We start from the raw sequence: 17887 nt of genomic DNA on the forward strand, positions 1-17887 counted from the left end.
TTAGGAAGAAATTCTTTACTGTGAGGGAGATGAGACACTGGCACAGGTTGTCCAGAGAAGTTGTGGATGCCTCACCCCTGGAGGTGTTCAAGTCCAGGTTTGATGAGGCTTTGAGCAACCTGATTTACTGGAAAATGAACCTATCCATGGCAGGAGGATTGAACTGGATGATCTTTAAGACTGCTTCCAATCCAAACTACTCCATGAGTCTATGAAAGGGTTAGAAGTCCATTAATCAATTAGTAAACATTCCATAATAAAAAAAAAATCATATAACATGATTTAAACTAATCCACAGAATAGTTTGGATGGTGGAGTAGTACATTTGGAGCTTGGATGAATGGCTACACCAAAGGTACACACACTTTACATTACAGTAGTAATAATAACTTTAATATCTTAATTTTTACTTCACTACATTATTGCAAGACATGTATAGCTTCCAAGCTTTGATGTAATCAGATCCTCTGTTGTTTTGATTTTTCTATGTTTTCTATGTACAATCGGAGCCCTAAGTATTTTGCACAGAATCATACAGTGGGGTACTTTCTGTGATTTTTAACAGATACTGCAATTCTCATAGCCTGATCTCTTGAAAATGGTCTGATGGGACACGTGTTTCTGATTTTACTAACAGCTTATTCATGTATTCAATTGCATGAGTTAGCATTTTGTGTTAATGAAATAGTATACAGTGGTGTCAATAAAGGTTTTGGTGCAAATTATCCTCATTTATAGTGCAGTAATCTAGGGATCAGTGCTTCTGTATCACTCACTTGAGGCTTTGTCATGGTTCCTTCATTTTGCCTTTCACAGGGGCATATTTTCTTTACATTGTTGGGGTGGGCAAAGGACATATTGCATTTTTTCTCTGGGATTAGTGAGTGACAAGACATCAATTAGGTGTCTGAGATTCACCGTGCTTCGTTAGAAAATCTTCAAACTTATATGAGAAAGCTTCCATATAGTTAAACACGAGGTTTAAATATTTAGGTGTAACTATAAACCATAATTAGATAGGTCCAAACCCAATTCATTTTTAATATTCTATTTCTTTTAATGAGATGGAAAACAATGGGTTTTGTACGTGTTTGTTATTTTCAGTTGCACTGAAACTGTGTTTGTGTTATGTGTTGTACTTTTCTTTCTCGAATTCAACAGGAAATCAGGAGGACAAATTCTGCCTCACAATCTAACTTAATAGAGTAAATAATGATACTTGATACTTCAAAAGAGGGGCTGTTTTCATGCATTAGTTTCAAGATCACTCCCTGAAGCAGTTATAACTGATTGTGTGAATACAGACAATCCGTTTCAGCAGGGGAACGAATTACAGAATTGTGCTTATACACTGGTCTTCTTGTATTACTAAAGCTCACTAACTTTAGTGTACTTTGTAAAACCCGAAATGTCTTGAATGAAGTCTTATATAAAATGTAACTTTTTTTCCTATAATTAAGGTTTACTTCAAAAATGCAAGTATATGTTCTTCTTCCTAAACCCCTTCATTCTTTCACCAAATGAACTTCTTTAAATTCATTGCTTTTTCCACTGTATAAACTAGGTGGATTTGAATACTTTCAGGAAGAATCTAAAGCATTTGGTTGTTGTTAGTGGAGAGATAGCTGACTCACACATGCAAAAGATTAAAGAAACTTACAAATGTTCAAGTGATTTTTGTTTTGTTTTGTGGCTATACAGCACCAAACCACATCCTGTAGTACAACGGACCTTTTCCCTTTTTATTTTTATTGTGTAGTATCATTTCTGGTTAATAAAACAAACAAAGACAATATTCTTATTCTCTAATCCCCATGTTTTATTATTTTTATTTAAATATAACATACTATACATTGTTGCTCAGTGAATTCTGTTTCCTTTTTCCTTTTTAAATCCCCTTCTCTGTTTTCCTTTTGCTCAGAATTCTGTTATGCTGAAGGTGATACAGAATACAGAGCTTATGATTAAGGATGTGCGATACTCTATAGATAGAGTGTCTGCAGTTTTCTCCCACTATAGTGGGTATTACAGTATACCAAACACACAGGAATCATTGATTCCTTCAAGGCTTTTTTTATTTTGGTTAATTTTCAGAAACCACTATTCATGACACAAATTGCTCCTGACTCACTTTGGAAAAGTGATATTTCCTGATCTTGGCCTCTGAGCAGCATGGTGTTTTCAGTACTATGATAATATTTACACATAATCCCCTGACCAAGTCATCTAGGTAATCCTGTCAAAAGAGAACTTCATTTGTACCCTAAATGTTCTGTAAGTGGTCATCTAACACTGCATTTGCCCAAGCTCACACTGAATGTTTACAGCGGGTGGTCTATTATGTCTTGTCAGTTTTAATTATCAATAAGGATTTTTTAACAGCTGAAACTCACTTTTATCATGGTAATTAAGTTTTGCTGTGACCTGCAATCACATATAAAATCTGAAATCCTTGTTTTACTTTCTAGGAAAATCTCATTTGTGAAGAAGAAAGGTGGAATAAAGAACCATGAAAGGCAAGGTCAGCTGTCAGCTAAGATGTTGTTTTTCAATAAATTCCTGGTTTTAAAATAGTTGACTTTCTTGAAAGACAGGAAATGCAATCTGACCATTTTGTATTTTATGGGAAAGCTATTATTTTTTGCTTTTTTAAAAAACAGCTAATACTTAAATAACAGATTAAGACTGAAGTGCTGGTTAAACATTGATTTAAATAAGTTATAGAAGACTCCAACAACACCAGCTTTTATAGAGGTTAAACATTCTCAAAAAGACACATTAAGCAAGGCTCTCCCTTGTACCAAAATACAGTTTCCAAACAATAAAAATAAAACCAACTTTTTCACAACAAGAAATATTGAAGATAAAACTGCAGCATCAATATAATCTCATAGTTATCACTTAAAGTATTTAGAACAAAATAATATACTACTTTTGTTTCTTACTAAAGACACTGCAAAGACTTACTTATTTAAGTGGAATACAATGTGAAGACAGTGGTACAAATTGCTTGATGTACTGTTTTCTATTTATCTGCTCTAACAAAATGAATCTCAATATGGTTACATTGGTGAGCTATCCAGAGCTCTCTAAAATTACAGAGTAAAGCAAAACATAAAACAAACTTTATGTACCTTTAACTGAACAGACTTCCTATTATGCTTAACTTTGTTATACTGCAGTTGCTCCAGTTAAGCCATGGGACTAGTAACACTTCATAAAAATGTGCTGGATATTATGTATTTTGAGCCTTCAGTTACTATGACAGATATGAAAGGCATGCTAAAGCTGGTTACCAGCACAGCTTTTTGATTGGCTCTCATATATGCTATACATGTGAGTAATAATTTCTGATAAATGCATGAGCATGATTTTGGATCTCCTGTCCCTCAGTCGTCACTTATATATCATTCCCACTAAATGCCCATGATTCCGCAAGCTGGTAACAAGGACAAATGTGCTGAATGGGCATCAACTGAATAAGGAGTGCAGGGCTATATTGCTTTCTTATTTACCTTTCAGAGGCCAAATTTTCACTTGGGAACTACACACTGTTTAATTGTAACATCTGCAATCTCAGTGACTTTAACGGGGCTGTCCAAATCCAGGTTCCAGCCCAATGCTTGCTGCAGAATACTGCACTGCTTGCAATGCGTTAGGTCTTGGTTCCAAATTGAAATCAAAGTCAGTTGAATATACATACAGATTAACTGACACCCAAGTACAGAAGTGGCCCCTTCTCACGACTTCAGAATAGCAGAAAGACCCTATCAACAAAGTTTTTCTTGAAGTTTGTTCTTGAGTGCTGATAATTAAAAAAAAGATCCCCAACATAAAGACACTCAATACCGTAAATCCAAGCACTGCTTGTTTGGTCTTTTTGCTTAAGTGCAAGACAATTTAGGAAAAAAATGGATTATACACATTAAATTCTGCCTTTAAAGCCTTGTCTAATACCTATTCTCAGAGTACTTCTGAGGTTTTGACATTTAACCTATCAATCTCTTTGTGAAGTACTGAGAAAAAGAGAAAATAACAAAGAAGCAAATGAGAAAAACATTTCAAATCAAAAAGATATTTAACATCCTATTAAATAAATAACTTAGAGAGAAATAAAAAGAAATGAAGTTAGAACATACAAGCAAACCATACTATTCGTTTTGTTAGAACAGTTTTACACTACTTTGCTTATATTCTTTAATCCTATCCACAAGGCTTCTCCAGAAATGTTATTATTCGTGCATATGACCCAAGTGCTTCCAGTAAATGCTTGCGTGCCTAACTGTTCATTGGATCATTAGGCTTGAATGAGCGATTAAGGTCTTTGATATGAGTTAGTATTCCATAAATAACTTTCCCCATGAAGATCATTCAACAAATCGTCTCAAGTCCCTTAGGTTCCGTTGCAGAGATAAAAAAAATTGTTCACACTGGCAATAACTTCCATCCCATTTGATCCAGCTTATATCTTGATTATAAGATATGACACTGAACTAAATAAAAGTATTTCATGTGCCAGCAATGAGTACAATACCTTCAAAGGCTTCCCTAGCTCTCTTTTCAAACAAGCAGATGTCTGCACTGTTTCTTTGCATTTACCCTTCAAAAGGATTACCAAATATTCTTGACATAAAAGCCTTTGGTTCAACTGTAAAATAGTTCCTTCATCTATGACATTACAACCATTGGAAGAAAGTGAGCTGATGTGTTTTTCCTTCTTGTTTTCTGCCCTCTCTTCGTGGCTCCCCTTCCATTCAGAGCCACAAACATTTGCCTTCCATTATGCTTCCAATTTAAGGATGCATATGTGTTATATCCATTTTCTTCTATCCTTTCCTTCAATTTGCAATCACTGTTAAACTCCTTCTGTTAAAAGAAGAAAATAAATATACAAATTCAGAATAAACATACATTTTCAGAGTTGCAGTATACTGAAGGTAGTTTCTAAAAATGTTTTGGAAGATTTCAGTCTTGCATGCATAATTCTGCAGTGTATTTAGAGAAAAGTTTCAGTATGTCCAAAGCATTTGAAGTAGTATTAGTTAGATTGCAAAAAAAGGAAATCAACAAAAGACATAATCAGTTGTTAAGTGTATAACTATAGCAATGAAATTATATTATTCACTCACAGCTGAAATGATACTTCCCTGTATTGGAATACAGCAACAATATTAAATTGAATTCTCAGTCATAAACTCAAAGTATGAGGTAGCGATCCTGGACTCGTTCATTGTATTTCAGTTCTAACAAATAAAAAGCTTAAATATCTTGACCAGATTATTGATACCATATGTTAAACAAACATGCATGGCATAGACCTACTTCTTATTTAAATTAAGATCCTTTACACCACCCTGGCCATGAAAAAGGGCTTTTTTTTTATATAGCTGCTCTTACAATGGATGTGGCCTATTTACTTTGCTGACCTGAAGAGGGGCTTAGACTAAAAAAGGATCCCGTAAGATCCCGCATCTTATTGACTAAACAGTTGATTAAGATTTTCTATTTTTAAAGGAGAATTATCCTGTTAGAAAGAATGAAAAATACAAGCATGTGGAAGCATGTATGGGGGACATTATTTTTTTCCTACGACGTTGACTGCACTTTTACAGATTTGCTGCTCTATAATAAAAACAAGAATGCTTTGGGGTTTTTTTATGAACAAATAATTCCAATACATCAAACAAAACAGTTTTATCACATTACTTGTATTCCATTTAGAGGGCTTTTGGAAGTGTGACATATACAACATACTTGAATTAAACCAAAATTTAGCATTTTGTTCCTTCTGTGTTTCAGAAAATAAGACGTTATTTCACATCTCAGACAGAAGCATGTCAGAATCTGAGACTATTACATACTAACTACAAGTTGTATTTTTAAGGTGTCTAAAAACAGGACAAAAAAAATGTCTGAATAATAAACAATTTTCATGGTACAGATAAGAATTTCAGGGATCATTCATTGCATTAAAAGTCCTTAGACATTCAGCTAGTAATGACATAGAAAATATTCATGCTAATAAAAAAGGACATCAGAAGGTTAAAATATATATTCTCCATTCCTAATAATTTAAATTGAAATTTTAAAACTCATTAATGTTTGGTATTTTGGAACAATAAGGATTTTTGGGTCTATAATTAATGTTTTACTTAGTTGCTGCTAAGACCGCAGACCACATGCCTGTTTTTTCCTAGCAGAATTGCACACATTGAAAATAAGTTTGGCTCCCCAAATGCTCTTTGACTTTGGATTTACTTGAACAACGACTATTGGGGAAGATGCTATCAAGAGAAGACTCTCCGTAAAATGACCCTTGATACTGCCAGTGTTCACAAAGCTACATAAAAATAATTTAATATTTATTTGCTGTAATACACCAAGTTTAGCGTCAAGGTATGAAGAAGCCAGGTGACCATCAATCAGAGTTCTAAACTGCACTAACTTCTACTATCTGCCAGCAAATAGATAGTCTTCTTTTTCTCCCTCATTCTAGCCAAAGTCAGTCAAATGGAAACATATTTAATAAACATAGAAACAGTCTTGGCTCATTTTCCCAGATGGAGAACCCTACTTTAATCCAAACTTTTATCTCTATTCTTAGGTAATACACAGAGAATGGCCGATGTTGTGATATGGTTAAGAAGTCTTATTGGCAGGGCCTGAGTGTTAGTCTTTGCTCATTTCAAAAAATTTCAGCATAACCCTACAACAATGTCTATAGTGCACATGCTTAAGAGTGTTTTTACAATTTTTATTGGTTCCATTTTTCATATCCATCTGCAAGCTGCCACACTGTAGTAATATGTCTAACTGCAAGTCTTGAAAGGATGGGAAAAATAATAACAGAAGCATTCTTGAAATCTCTGAAGTATTTTGGAATAGGTTTTGATAAGTCATTATGCTATGATTTTATGATGTGAATATTGAAAAATTATCTCAGCTGGAATTTAAAAAAAGGCTTTCCACATTCGTATCCTCCTGTCAACGCTATTTCTAATACACTATGAATTACTGAATCTTATGGTAGCCATTTCCACCTATGGTACATGAAAGCCGCTTGAACTTCTTTTGCATGTGCATAGGTTTGGGATGGACTCTCACTACACCAACCACAGCTAACAGCTTGGGTAGGAGTATTATGTCAGACTTTGGGATGGACCATCAAAAATGAGTACATTAAATGCTGTAAACTGAGATGTCTGAGTTGAAGATGGTGATTTATGCTAACACCTTCACATTGTACAGAAGCTTACAGAGATCGACGGCTGTAGCGTAACTGGTGAACGGTAACTTTGCCAGCAAGTCAGTATACCCATACACCATTCAGTGGTGCAGGACTGAGCACTGCTTATGCTGTATTTCTGACCAATGTAGTTCTAGAAATTAAAATCCAGGAGTTTAAAAAACATTTCTTTGTTCTAGTCTTTTCTTAATCTGATTCTTTGACACTACCTAGGAGTTAAAAAAGTCAGAAGTAACCTTTTGAACCAGGAGCGACTAGCCACAGTGTATGTGAGGGAGGACAGTTTATACGGTTTGTATGAATGAAATCCACTCCATAGAAATACTTCCATAAATAAGAGGGCCAAATGACTTAAAGCCCCTTGGGTTTCAGTTGAGACTGACATTACAATTTTATTTTCAGCAGAGGTAGGCAGCTTAGCTACATCGCCCAAGGATAAATCCAGCCCCAGTATCTGTCTGTGACCTGCTCTCTTTAAAGAGGATGGATGTTCTGAATACCAAGCAATCTGAAGATTGGCTCATAACCTTCGCAGATGACTTGAATAAGTTTACATTTATGCGGGCTTAAACTCACTGGAACTGGCAAAAAGCCGCAAAATTACAAACCAAACCAGAGGCAACAGCAGAACAATGTTGTGTTTCTGTAATCCTGTGGATATGTGAGGGTACGCTTGAGTTTAGTAGTCAGATTTGAAGATCATATTGCTTCCTATTAAAAGTACTTGGATAGTTACTGGGTTTGTTGGGCTAGTTTGTTGTTGTCGTGTTTTTTTTTTTTTTCCCTCTGAAAGTATCATTAACCCCAAACTTTCACAAATACAAGTAGATTATATGTGGATAATTTTCAAATGATACTCAAATTGTGCTCAGTCAAAGCTTATCTATCTGCTGATATATGTCTAGATCTCTCTGTACTACCCATAATCTTGTGTATTAATTAATGCAGTCATCTAGAAACCTGCTTTTTGGAAGTCGTAGTTTGATAATTTTGAGTGTCTGCTTCATCAGCTGAAGTTTCCAAGATTTCATATACACTTTATCTTCCCCTGAATTACTGCTAAATGTGACTGCACTGCAGAACGGGAAAAAACCAGCCTTAAAGATTACATTCTGTAGGACCCTTTCCCTTAGCCACTACTTAATAAGAAACCCAACCGAGGCAGTAAGCATGATAAATCCCAGCAGCTGCTTTGGTATATGATACGAGCTTAACAAACAACAGGCAGCTTGTGAAGAAGGGGGCTACTGGTTTACCAGAGGATGAAATTTTGATTAACATCTCATTTCAGCTCTAATTAGTAGTAATAAACAGACAACTGCAGTTTTCAGTAGGTAAAAGGGGGAACTACGCTGACTACTGCAACCCATTTGGAAAGTAAAAAAAGATACTTACAGAGCCGTACACTTTTCCTTTCTTGTTCATGGCTAAATAATAGTTGCTCTTAACGGACTTAACTGCCACAACTCCAATTTCTACAGATGTTATCTCCAATATGCCTAAAAAAAAAAAAAAAAAAAAAAAAGTAAGGTATTGAATCACTTCATTAGAGGACTTTCTCAGTACAGAAAAGACAATAAACCTGAAAAATAGTAAATATTCTAATATTCAGAACCAACAAACTTTAGCAAAAGTCCTCTTGAAACCACTGCAAGAATATATGAAAACATTGTTTCAATTAACATGCTTTCTTTACTAACCCTGCATTTTAAACCCCATAAGTACTAAACAGCCGTATTACTCTTAGGATTGATTTTACCAAAATCTATCAGAAAAGACATCTGAACCAAAGCATTAAATTAAATCTACAGCATCTCTCAATAGAATGTTAGATTTAACCCAATCTTCAAAATCAGTGATAAACTACTTATTCCTTATAGGATATTCAGATAAACTAAATATCTTGGCTGCACTGAGCTGATAAATTCACTTTTGACTAGTGTGTTGACTTTTTTGGATACAGTAAGACTAAGTCTAATCACCAAGTTATCTGTGTCTTTCAGATATCAAAATCATTTTGCTCTGTTTGTAATAAATACGTTGGATTTTTTTTTTCTTTAAAACTAACTCTTTCTGTGATACTGGATGGCTCAAGGGTCCAATTATTTGAGACAGAGCTTTTCATCTCTATATTTTCTGTCAAGAGCATACTGATTTGAGAGTAGTAGAAGTTACTACAACTTAGACAGTGACTTCAGAGATCCCTTTTCAGCTATTACTAGAGTAACTGGAGGGCATCATCGTGTCTTAGTTCAAGACAAATATGGCTCCAGCTACATAAGTTCTAAATATTTTATCCAGGTAGTATGCCTGGTTCCGACACTTCCCTTGTTACTAAAGTAGACATTAAAGTAGTCAGAACAATAGCCCATCTAACTCAGTGGTCACTAATGGGATAATTACTGGAGGGGCTAAAGTACTGAGAAATTTGAAGGAACATCCTAAGCTGAGCCAACAAATAACATGACAAACAGATCAGCTGAAAAAACATTGATGAGTTGCTACGTAGTTAAAAAAAATCTGCAATGATTTCCTCCTGAAGATGTTTGACCCCCTTTGATGGATATTTTTTTTATTTGCTTAAGAATTCCTTATGGTAACCACACATCATCTGAAGCCAACAGTTTAACTTGGTATTTGGTGTTCTGTCTGGAAATGCTGATTTTTCTGTCTCCGGAAACTGAATGCAGTCTGTTCAGACTGTGGAACTATGTGGACTTCAGTATGTAGAGGAGGGGAGGAGGATGTTATTTCACTGTCAATTTTTTTGAAATAGGTTGCTTTACATGCAAAAGCCATTCTGTACGGCCACTGAACTGGTCATGAGTGAGGGTGTTACTTGTTCTGTGACTAGAAGTAGAGGCTTTGATGTTAGCTGGGTAGTGGCTGTGAATCAGAAATGAAATATAATAGCTTGTCTTTATTGAGAACTAAAACTGATAACATAGATCATAGAATCATTAGGTTGGAAAAGATCTTAGGGATCATCAATTCCAGCCATAGCTGTCCACTACTGAATCATGTCCCCAAGCACCTCATCTACCTGCCTTCTAAACATCTCCAGGGATGGTGACTCAACCACCTCCTTGGGCAGCCTGTTCCAGTGCCTGAGAACCCTTTCTGTGTACAAATATTTCCTAATGTCCAATCTAAACTTCCCCTGACACAGCTTGAGGCCATTCCCTCTTGTCCTATCACCTGTCACTTGGGAGAAGAGACCAACATCCACCTCTCTACAGTCTCTCTACAACCTCCTTTAAGGCAGTTGTAGAGAGCAATAAGGTCTCCCCTCAGCCTCCTCTTCTTCAGGCTAAACAACCCTAGTTCCCTCAGCTGCTCCTCATAAGACTTGTTCTCCAGCCACTTCACCAGTTTCATTGCTCTTCTCTGGACACGCTCCAGAACCTCAATGCTTTTCTTGTAGCTAGGGGCTCATAATTGAACACAGGATTCGAGGTGTGGCCTCACCAGTGCTGAGTACAGGGGCAGAATCAGTTCCCTGGTCCTGCTGGCCACGCTGTTTCTGATACGAGCCAAGATGCCATTTGCCTTCTTGCCCTCCTGGGCACTCTGCTGGCTCATGTTCATTTGGCTATCAACCAACACCTTGAGGTCTTTCTCTGCCAGGCAGCTTTCCAGCCTCTCTTTCCCAAGCCTGCAGTGCTGTGCAGGGTTTTTGTGTCTTAAGAACAGTACCCAGCATTTCGCCTTGTTAAAACTCATCCCATTGGCCTCAGCCCATCAATCCAGCCTGTTCAGATCACTCTGTAGAGCCTCCACACCCTACAGCAGATCAACACTTCCTGACAGTTTAGAGTCATCCATAAACTTGCAGAGGGTGTATTCTATCCTCTCATCCAGGTCGTTAATAAACATATTGAACAGGACTGGACCCAGCACTGAGCCCTAGGGACACCACTTGTGATCAGCCTCCAACTGGATTTAACTCCATTCACCACCGCTTCCTTTGGTCCAGCCATCCAGCCACTTTTTAACCCAGCAGAGGGTGTGGTGTGCCTGTCCAGGCCAGCTGTAGACAGTTTCTCGAGTAGGACACTGTGCGAAAATGTGTCAAAGGCTTTACTAAAGTCCAGGTAGACTACATCCACAGCCTTTCCCTCATCACATGCATGTGAAGGAAAGAGAGTGAACATCAAACTAGGCAATCTAACATGAAAGACCTCCTTTTATTTTCAAGAGTGGAGAGTTGGCCTTTCTAGAATGAATTTTTAAATACATATAAAATTGTATACGTGTATAACCTACATAAATTTTCATATGAGGATATATAAATTCCATACGAGAAAGATTTCAGTGAGAACTGCAAGATTAACAACAGTAGGTCTAGATCTAGTAAAGCCCTTCAGAAAATGGACCATATTAAACCAGCAAAAATAATATTGAATAATATTGGGGAAAAAAGTTTCTTGTTTAACCCAATAAAAACTTGAGAGTGGAGGATTATTATGTGAATACATCAAAATACAAATATAAATGTTGAAAGACACAAATGAAAATGATTATGTATTATTTAAAAATCTGATACAACCCCCTGTAAGATTTTTATGGAAAGGTCCTTAATTGCAGTATGAAAAATCAGCATGGAGTCGCACACATAAACTAAGAAAACCTATGCTGTGAAAGATCTGAATATCCATGGAACATGTGCATACACACAGAATTCTGCACTGTGTCTCACACTTGAAACCAAGGCTCAAACAACCAAAGTGAATACACAGTTACACACGGCACTACAAGTCTGCAAGGGGGTAAAAACCAACAGTTCCCAAAATCAGCTTACTCCATGATCAGTAGTATGCAATTCAGTAGCAGCAAAGGCCCCCCTGATATCTGCAGATGCCTAACTGCAGTCAAGCAGAAAAGATATGGGCAGTTATTAAAATGAAAACTCTTAAACACGACTTCCATGTGTCATTTACTTGTAATGTTAACTTGAGAATTAGCACAGGTGCTTAGGTGGAAATAAGAGTAACTATACCTCAGGGGAACTCTGTAATCTAGGAATACTCAGAAAACATGAGGGAAGAGTTAGTTAAAACACACGATCAACTTTTAAGGCTGTCTGCTGTTGAAAAGGAGCCATATATCATTTTCCATATGTAAAATAAAGAGAATTATACAATCTAATCTCATGAAATTATGGTTGGACTCGATGTTCCAGTGGGTCCTTTCCAACCTGGTGATTCTATGATTCTATGAAATATCCTGATAGCTCACATATAGCATTGTCATGCCATTGTTACAAGCAGGTCAGTTAAGTCCATGTCAGCCAAGGTCTGTTATACTCGTATTTATCTCAAAATGTTGATCATTTTCACAGCAAAGAAAAGCCAAAGTTGCTTTCTTGATTTTCCATGAGACCATTAATATAGCAGTAGTCTTTAATACTTCTCTCACATGAAACATCTCCTAAAGTATTTGTGCTCAAAATCAAACACATGTAAACAGAACGCCTTAAGTTATGTGGAAGACAAGCTATTAGAAGGTAAGAATGTGGTGAGAACATTGCTGCAACACCCATTTCTTTTTACATGAGTGACAAGATTTTTGTATTTTCCATGCCAAAAAAGTGATGAGAAGAACTTAGTTAATTCTTTCTACAGAATTTAATTACTGTAACCCAAACTGCAACAACAATGAAATTAGCCTGGCTCCATTTCTAACAGCAGTAGTAACAAAAGAAAAAAAGAAGATACTGGTGTAACACATGCCATTATTAATTTTTATGTTGAAGTGGATTTTAATGAGTTATATTTTGTCATAGTATCTTTGTAACAATAACATTGTATTAGACCATTTCAACTGATTATTACACTCACAGCTGAAGGAGAACAGTGCTTATACAAGAAACCTGCACTGAATTGATTTTAAGCATTCTGCACTTGAATGATGGAGACACATTGCTCTTCAGTAGAATACCTGAGTTAAAGTAATGTTAAGTATTCATACAATTAATGAATGTATAGTATTATTTTCTAGTAAATTTTGTTTGTGATCTCACACACTCTTACATTCCCACTGGGCTTAAAGGTAGTCATGTTGCTACATTTACATTATATCCAGAGTAACTAGCTTGATTAGATCTAGTTATGCTATTTATCTGGAGCCAAGTGTAGCTGAATTCTCTGGAACTCGTATCAGTTTGATCTCATCACCAATGATCCTGGATTTATTCTCATTGAGTTTGTTTTACATATTTGGAAACTGAAAGATGTATAATTTTCAGCAACAATTTTGCATATTCTAACTTCTGCAGCATTTTGGGAAAGAAGGGAACATTTTAATGGCTGTTTTTTCTTTTAAATGAATTTATTACACTTGATCTACTACTCCTTGGATAACAGAGACTTAATCTGATACTTATCTACCCTGCTACTCTCTGTAGACCTTGGAGACTTGGAGTTACATGCTGGTTACAAATACAGAACTAGATTTTATCTAGATTGCAGAATTTTCTCAGGAGGAGATTCTCTCACAAGTTTGACAGAAATCTACTGAAGTCAACAGGAATTTTTGCATAGGTATCAGTGATGCAGACACATATTTCAAAGGTCAGCATGAGAGCACCAACTCATCTGACGTGGATCTACAAGCAGAAGTTATAAGGCCTTTTCTTAACTTTGAAACAAACTTGATCTAAATCAAATGTCTTTGATGAAAGGGTGAAAATTCTTGAATATGAAAGGTGATTATTCTTGAGCCATTATTAAATTCAGCACGATTGTATAAAAAAAAAAGAATTTGAAACATACATATGAAGTTTAAAACTGTAGAGTTTTCACCATCAAATGAACCTAACTTCTTGAGAGCACAAAAGATTTTGTATTTTCCTCAAGGTTTATGTAGTAGTCACAGGCCGTGACTAGACTTCTATACTGCTGCAATAAAAATATAATTTTCATGGGCTATCAAGATAAACTCTGTAAAATTTCATATTCTTGAAGTGCTGAAGGCTTGGAAGTAAAAGCATATGTGCTAGTATAGAAAATATAGTTGAAAGAAGGCCTGAACACTGTGAGTACTCCACTGGCCTTAGATAGGAAAGGAATTCTTGACAAATGATTGTTTTCAGACACCTTCAAAAAATGTTATTTTGTGACTCAAGGGTAACCTATTCCACTATCTACATTAGAGGGTTTTTCAAGTGTCCAATTTAAATGGCCTTGTTGTAATTTGAGCCCATTAATTCTTGTCCAAACTGTAAACTAACATGAAAAATAGATGACTTTTTCTTTGCAGAAACCTTCTATTTGTCACGAATTATTATCACTCTTACCTATCCATCTATCTACTTTTGCTTTCCAAACAAAATCATTTTTTTAATTCTTTCCTTAACACTTCTAGTTATGCAGTCATTCCTTATTCTAGACTATGATTTGATTACTCCTAATTAAATGTTGTACTTTATGCATGCTTCCAGTTCAACACTCATTTATTTTATAATTTCTCTAATTTGTCAATGTTGTTCTGAGTTCTCATTCAGCCCTCCAAAATACTTGCACCTACTCCAAGTTTCACGTTGCCTGCAACATTTATAACATTCATAACATTATAACTTTCAATTCCTTCTATCAAGTTATTAACGCATTTTTGATCAGGAGATACCTTGAAAAGAATCTTAGAATCATAGAATTGCTAGGTTGGAAGAGACCTTTCAGATCACTTAATCCAACCATACTGTCCACTACTAAATCATATTGCTAAGCACTTCATCTAGCCAGCTTTCAAACATCTCCAGGGGTGGTGACTCAACCACCTCCTTGGGCAGCCTGTTCCACTGCCTGAGAACCCCTTTAGAGAAGAAAATTTTTCCTGATGTCAAATCTGAACCTCCCATGGTGCAACTTGAGGCCATTCCTTCTTGTCCTACTGCCTATCACTTGGGAGAAGAGACCAAAACCTACCTTGCTACAGCCTCCTTTCAAGCAGCTGTAGACAGTCATAACGTCTCTCTTCACCCTTCTTTTCTCCAGGCTAAACAACCCCAGTTCCCTCAGCCGCTCCTCCTGACTTGTTTCTCCAGCCTCTTCACCAGTTTCGTTGCTCTTTTCTGGATATGCTACAGGACCTCAATGTCTTTCTTGTAGTGAGCGGCCCAAAACTGACAACAGGATTTGAGGTGTGGCCTCACCAGGACTGAGTACAGGGGAAGAATCACCTCGCTGGACCTGCTGGCCATGCTGTTTCTGATACAAGGCAAGATGCCATTGGCCTTCTTGGCCACCTGGCACTCTGCTGGCTCATGTTCAGCTGCTGTTGACCAACAGCCCCAGGTCCTCTTCTCCAGGCAGCTTTCCAGCCACTCTTCCCTGAGCCTCTGATGTTGCACAGGGTTTTTGTTTCTCAGGTGCAGGACTCAGCACTTGGCCCTATTGAACCTCATACCACTGGTCCCAGCCCACTGATCCAGTCTGTTCAGATCCCATTGTAGAGCCTCCCTACTCTCAAGCAGCTTAACGCTTCCTCCCAGCTTAGTGTCATCCATGAATTTACTAAGGCTACACTCAATTCCCTCTTCCAGGTTATTGATAAAGATGTTGATCAGAACCAGACCCAGCACTGAGCCCCAGAGAACACTACTTGTGACTGGCATTTTGTAGAACTTAATGTCTCTTTAGACAGGCTGCGAAAAACTGTGTGTTTGTGAAAATATTATTCCATACTATAAGATATCCGTTTACAATTTGCTCACTGATCTTGGTTAAGAGAATATAATTAGAGGTATTTCTTTCAAAAACAGTCCCCAAATTTATGGTATCTAATGCTTCTATACCTGAAGATTTTTATCTCACCACAGTTGGAAATTAGGTTGGTTTGGTATTCCTTCTTTTGATTAATAGATTAGATATGAAGAAATCTTTTACTGTGAGGATGATGAGGCATTGGAAGAGGTTGTCCAGAGAAATGGATGCCCCATCCCTGAAGGTGATCAGGAAAAGGCTGGATGAGGCTTTTAGCAACCTAATCAAATGGAATATGTCCCTGCTGTAGCAATAATGTAGAAATAGATGATCTTTTATGGTGCCTTCTGACCCAAACCATTCTGTGACTCTATGAGAATTTCTAAGGTGTTTACAAACATATACTTAAAAATTACTTTTCCCATACTTTTTCTTAGGATATGATGACTTGTCTCTAGGTCTTTGTTTTTTTTTCCCTTTTTAAAGATATGCATTATATTCACTACTTCCTGAGTTATCTGGAGAGTCATTATCTAGTTTTCAGAATGAATCTCTAGAGGCTCGGCCAACCTACCCAGCAGAGCAAGTAAATTATATTAAAAAAAAATGGATAAATCATCCAACTAATTTTAATTTTGTTCTTTTTTTTATTCAAGCCAATGTTAGCTTCTCTTCAGAACTCATGTTTCTTTTTTTGTGAAGACTGAAACAGAAAAGCCATTTCAACATACTTCATTGTATGTCTCCTGTATTTTGTATCTGCATCACTGCTTGAGCTCAGGGATTTCCATGCTTTAAAACTTTTCACTCCAAGAAAATGTGTAAAGTAAATAATTTCCATGATATAATGTGACTTGTAAATGATAATAAGCACTACAAAAAATAATATTCTTGAGGGAAAAAACCTCATTAGCAGTTACTCATATCTGCTCCATGTTTTTTAGGAAGTTGGCAAGAAACATAAAATAATTAAAAAAAATTGCTGTGGTCTCCATTATGGTTTTAAAACAGATAGCACATTATTATTTTACAGCCATAACTCTCTAAACTTCAATAATTACAACTAATCCCCTTTGACCACATCCACTATAAAAGCATAGTTTTCAATACCCAAACTGTTTCCAACTCATTATATTTAGAAACATTTTAAATATCAATTTGAGATGTGCCTTGTAGCTACGCATGTGCTGTCTTTACAGGTCCCAAAGGCTAGAAACATATTCCCAACAGCAACCAAATATATTTAACTTTAATAAACTGCATTTTTATAATTTATGAAAGTGACCATTATATAAATGACAAGGCAACAGAAAGCCGACTGGCTGTCTTGCTCTGCACAAAGAGACTGTAAAAATACAAGTGACAAATTGCACTTACATAATTCCGTATACCGACTCCAAATATCCCATTTTTTAAATAAAAATGCTGGTAATATAAGGCAAGAAATTTACAGAATATCTTGAGTGAAATTATATCAAATAATGACTTAGAAAAGACAACTTAACAGTGTGTCAGATGTATTATCAAGGCAATACTGCAATGGATCTAAACAAACCCTGAAATGAGAACCACTTGATTCTGGGACCAAATTCAACTTCTTTGCAGTGTGAGGCAGTGACCGTTATTTTGTAGCTGCGTCATTTGCGTAATTAAGTTTTTAAAATGCACTTTAAATGTCTACAATCTTAGCTGCAGTCCTCTTAATGTAGAGGAACAGGACAATCTTGCATTTTTCTCCCCCTTTTGGAGATAATCCAATATATGTGGCAATTCATACACAATCACTCTCTCCTTTGCCTTTTCTTCTGTTGCAGAAACATTACAGGAGAGTGAGTTCAGTTGTATGGAATGCAACGATGACTGAGAGCTTTTGAAACTTTCCAATTTGGTGACAAGAAGCTGCTGGGCCTGTGAAGGCGGCTACTGCTCTTCGTGGGTA

General features: G+C 36.4%; 1 protein-coding gene across 3 annotated transcripts in view; it reads right to left on the bottom strand.

Moving 5' to 3' along the window:
• Positions 1-494: 494 nt before the first annotated feature.
• Positions 495-17887, bottom strand: part of FGF10 (fibroblast growth factor 10) — a 113292-nt gene continuing 95899 nt past the window's right edge. For all 3 annotated transcript variants that reach the window (XM_054055355.1, XM_054055356.1, XM_054055357.1), the window contains 2 exons: positions 8642-8745; positions 495-4866 (listed from right to left, as the gene is read on the bottom strand). In XM_054055355.1, the coding sequence (XP_053911330.1) occupies positions 4669-4866; positions 8642-8745 (302 nt within the window). In that variant the 3' untranslated portion in view covers positions 495-4668. The remainder of the gene's footprint in view (positions 4867-8641; positions 8746-17887) is intronic.

This window comes from Cuculus canorus, chromosome Z (genome assembly GCF_017976375.1).
Source record: "Cuculus canorus isolate bCucCan1 chromosome Z, bCucCan1.pri, whole genome shotgun sequence".
Lineage (NCBI taxonomy): Eukaryota > Metazoa > Chordata > Aves > Cuculiformes > Cuculidae > Cuculus > Cuculus canorus.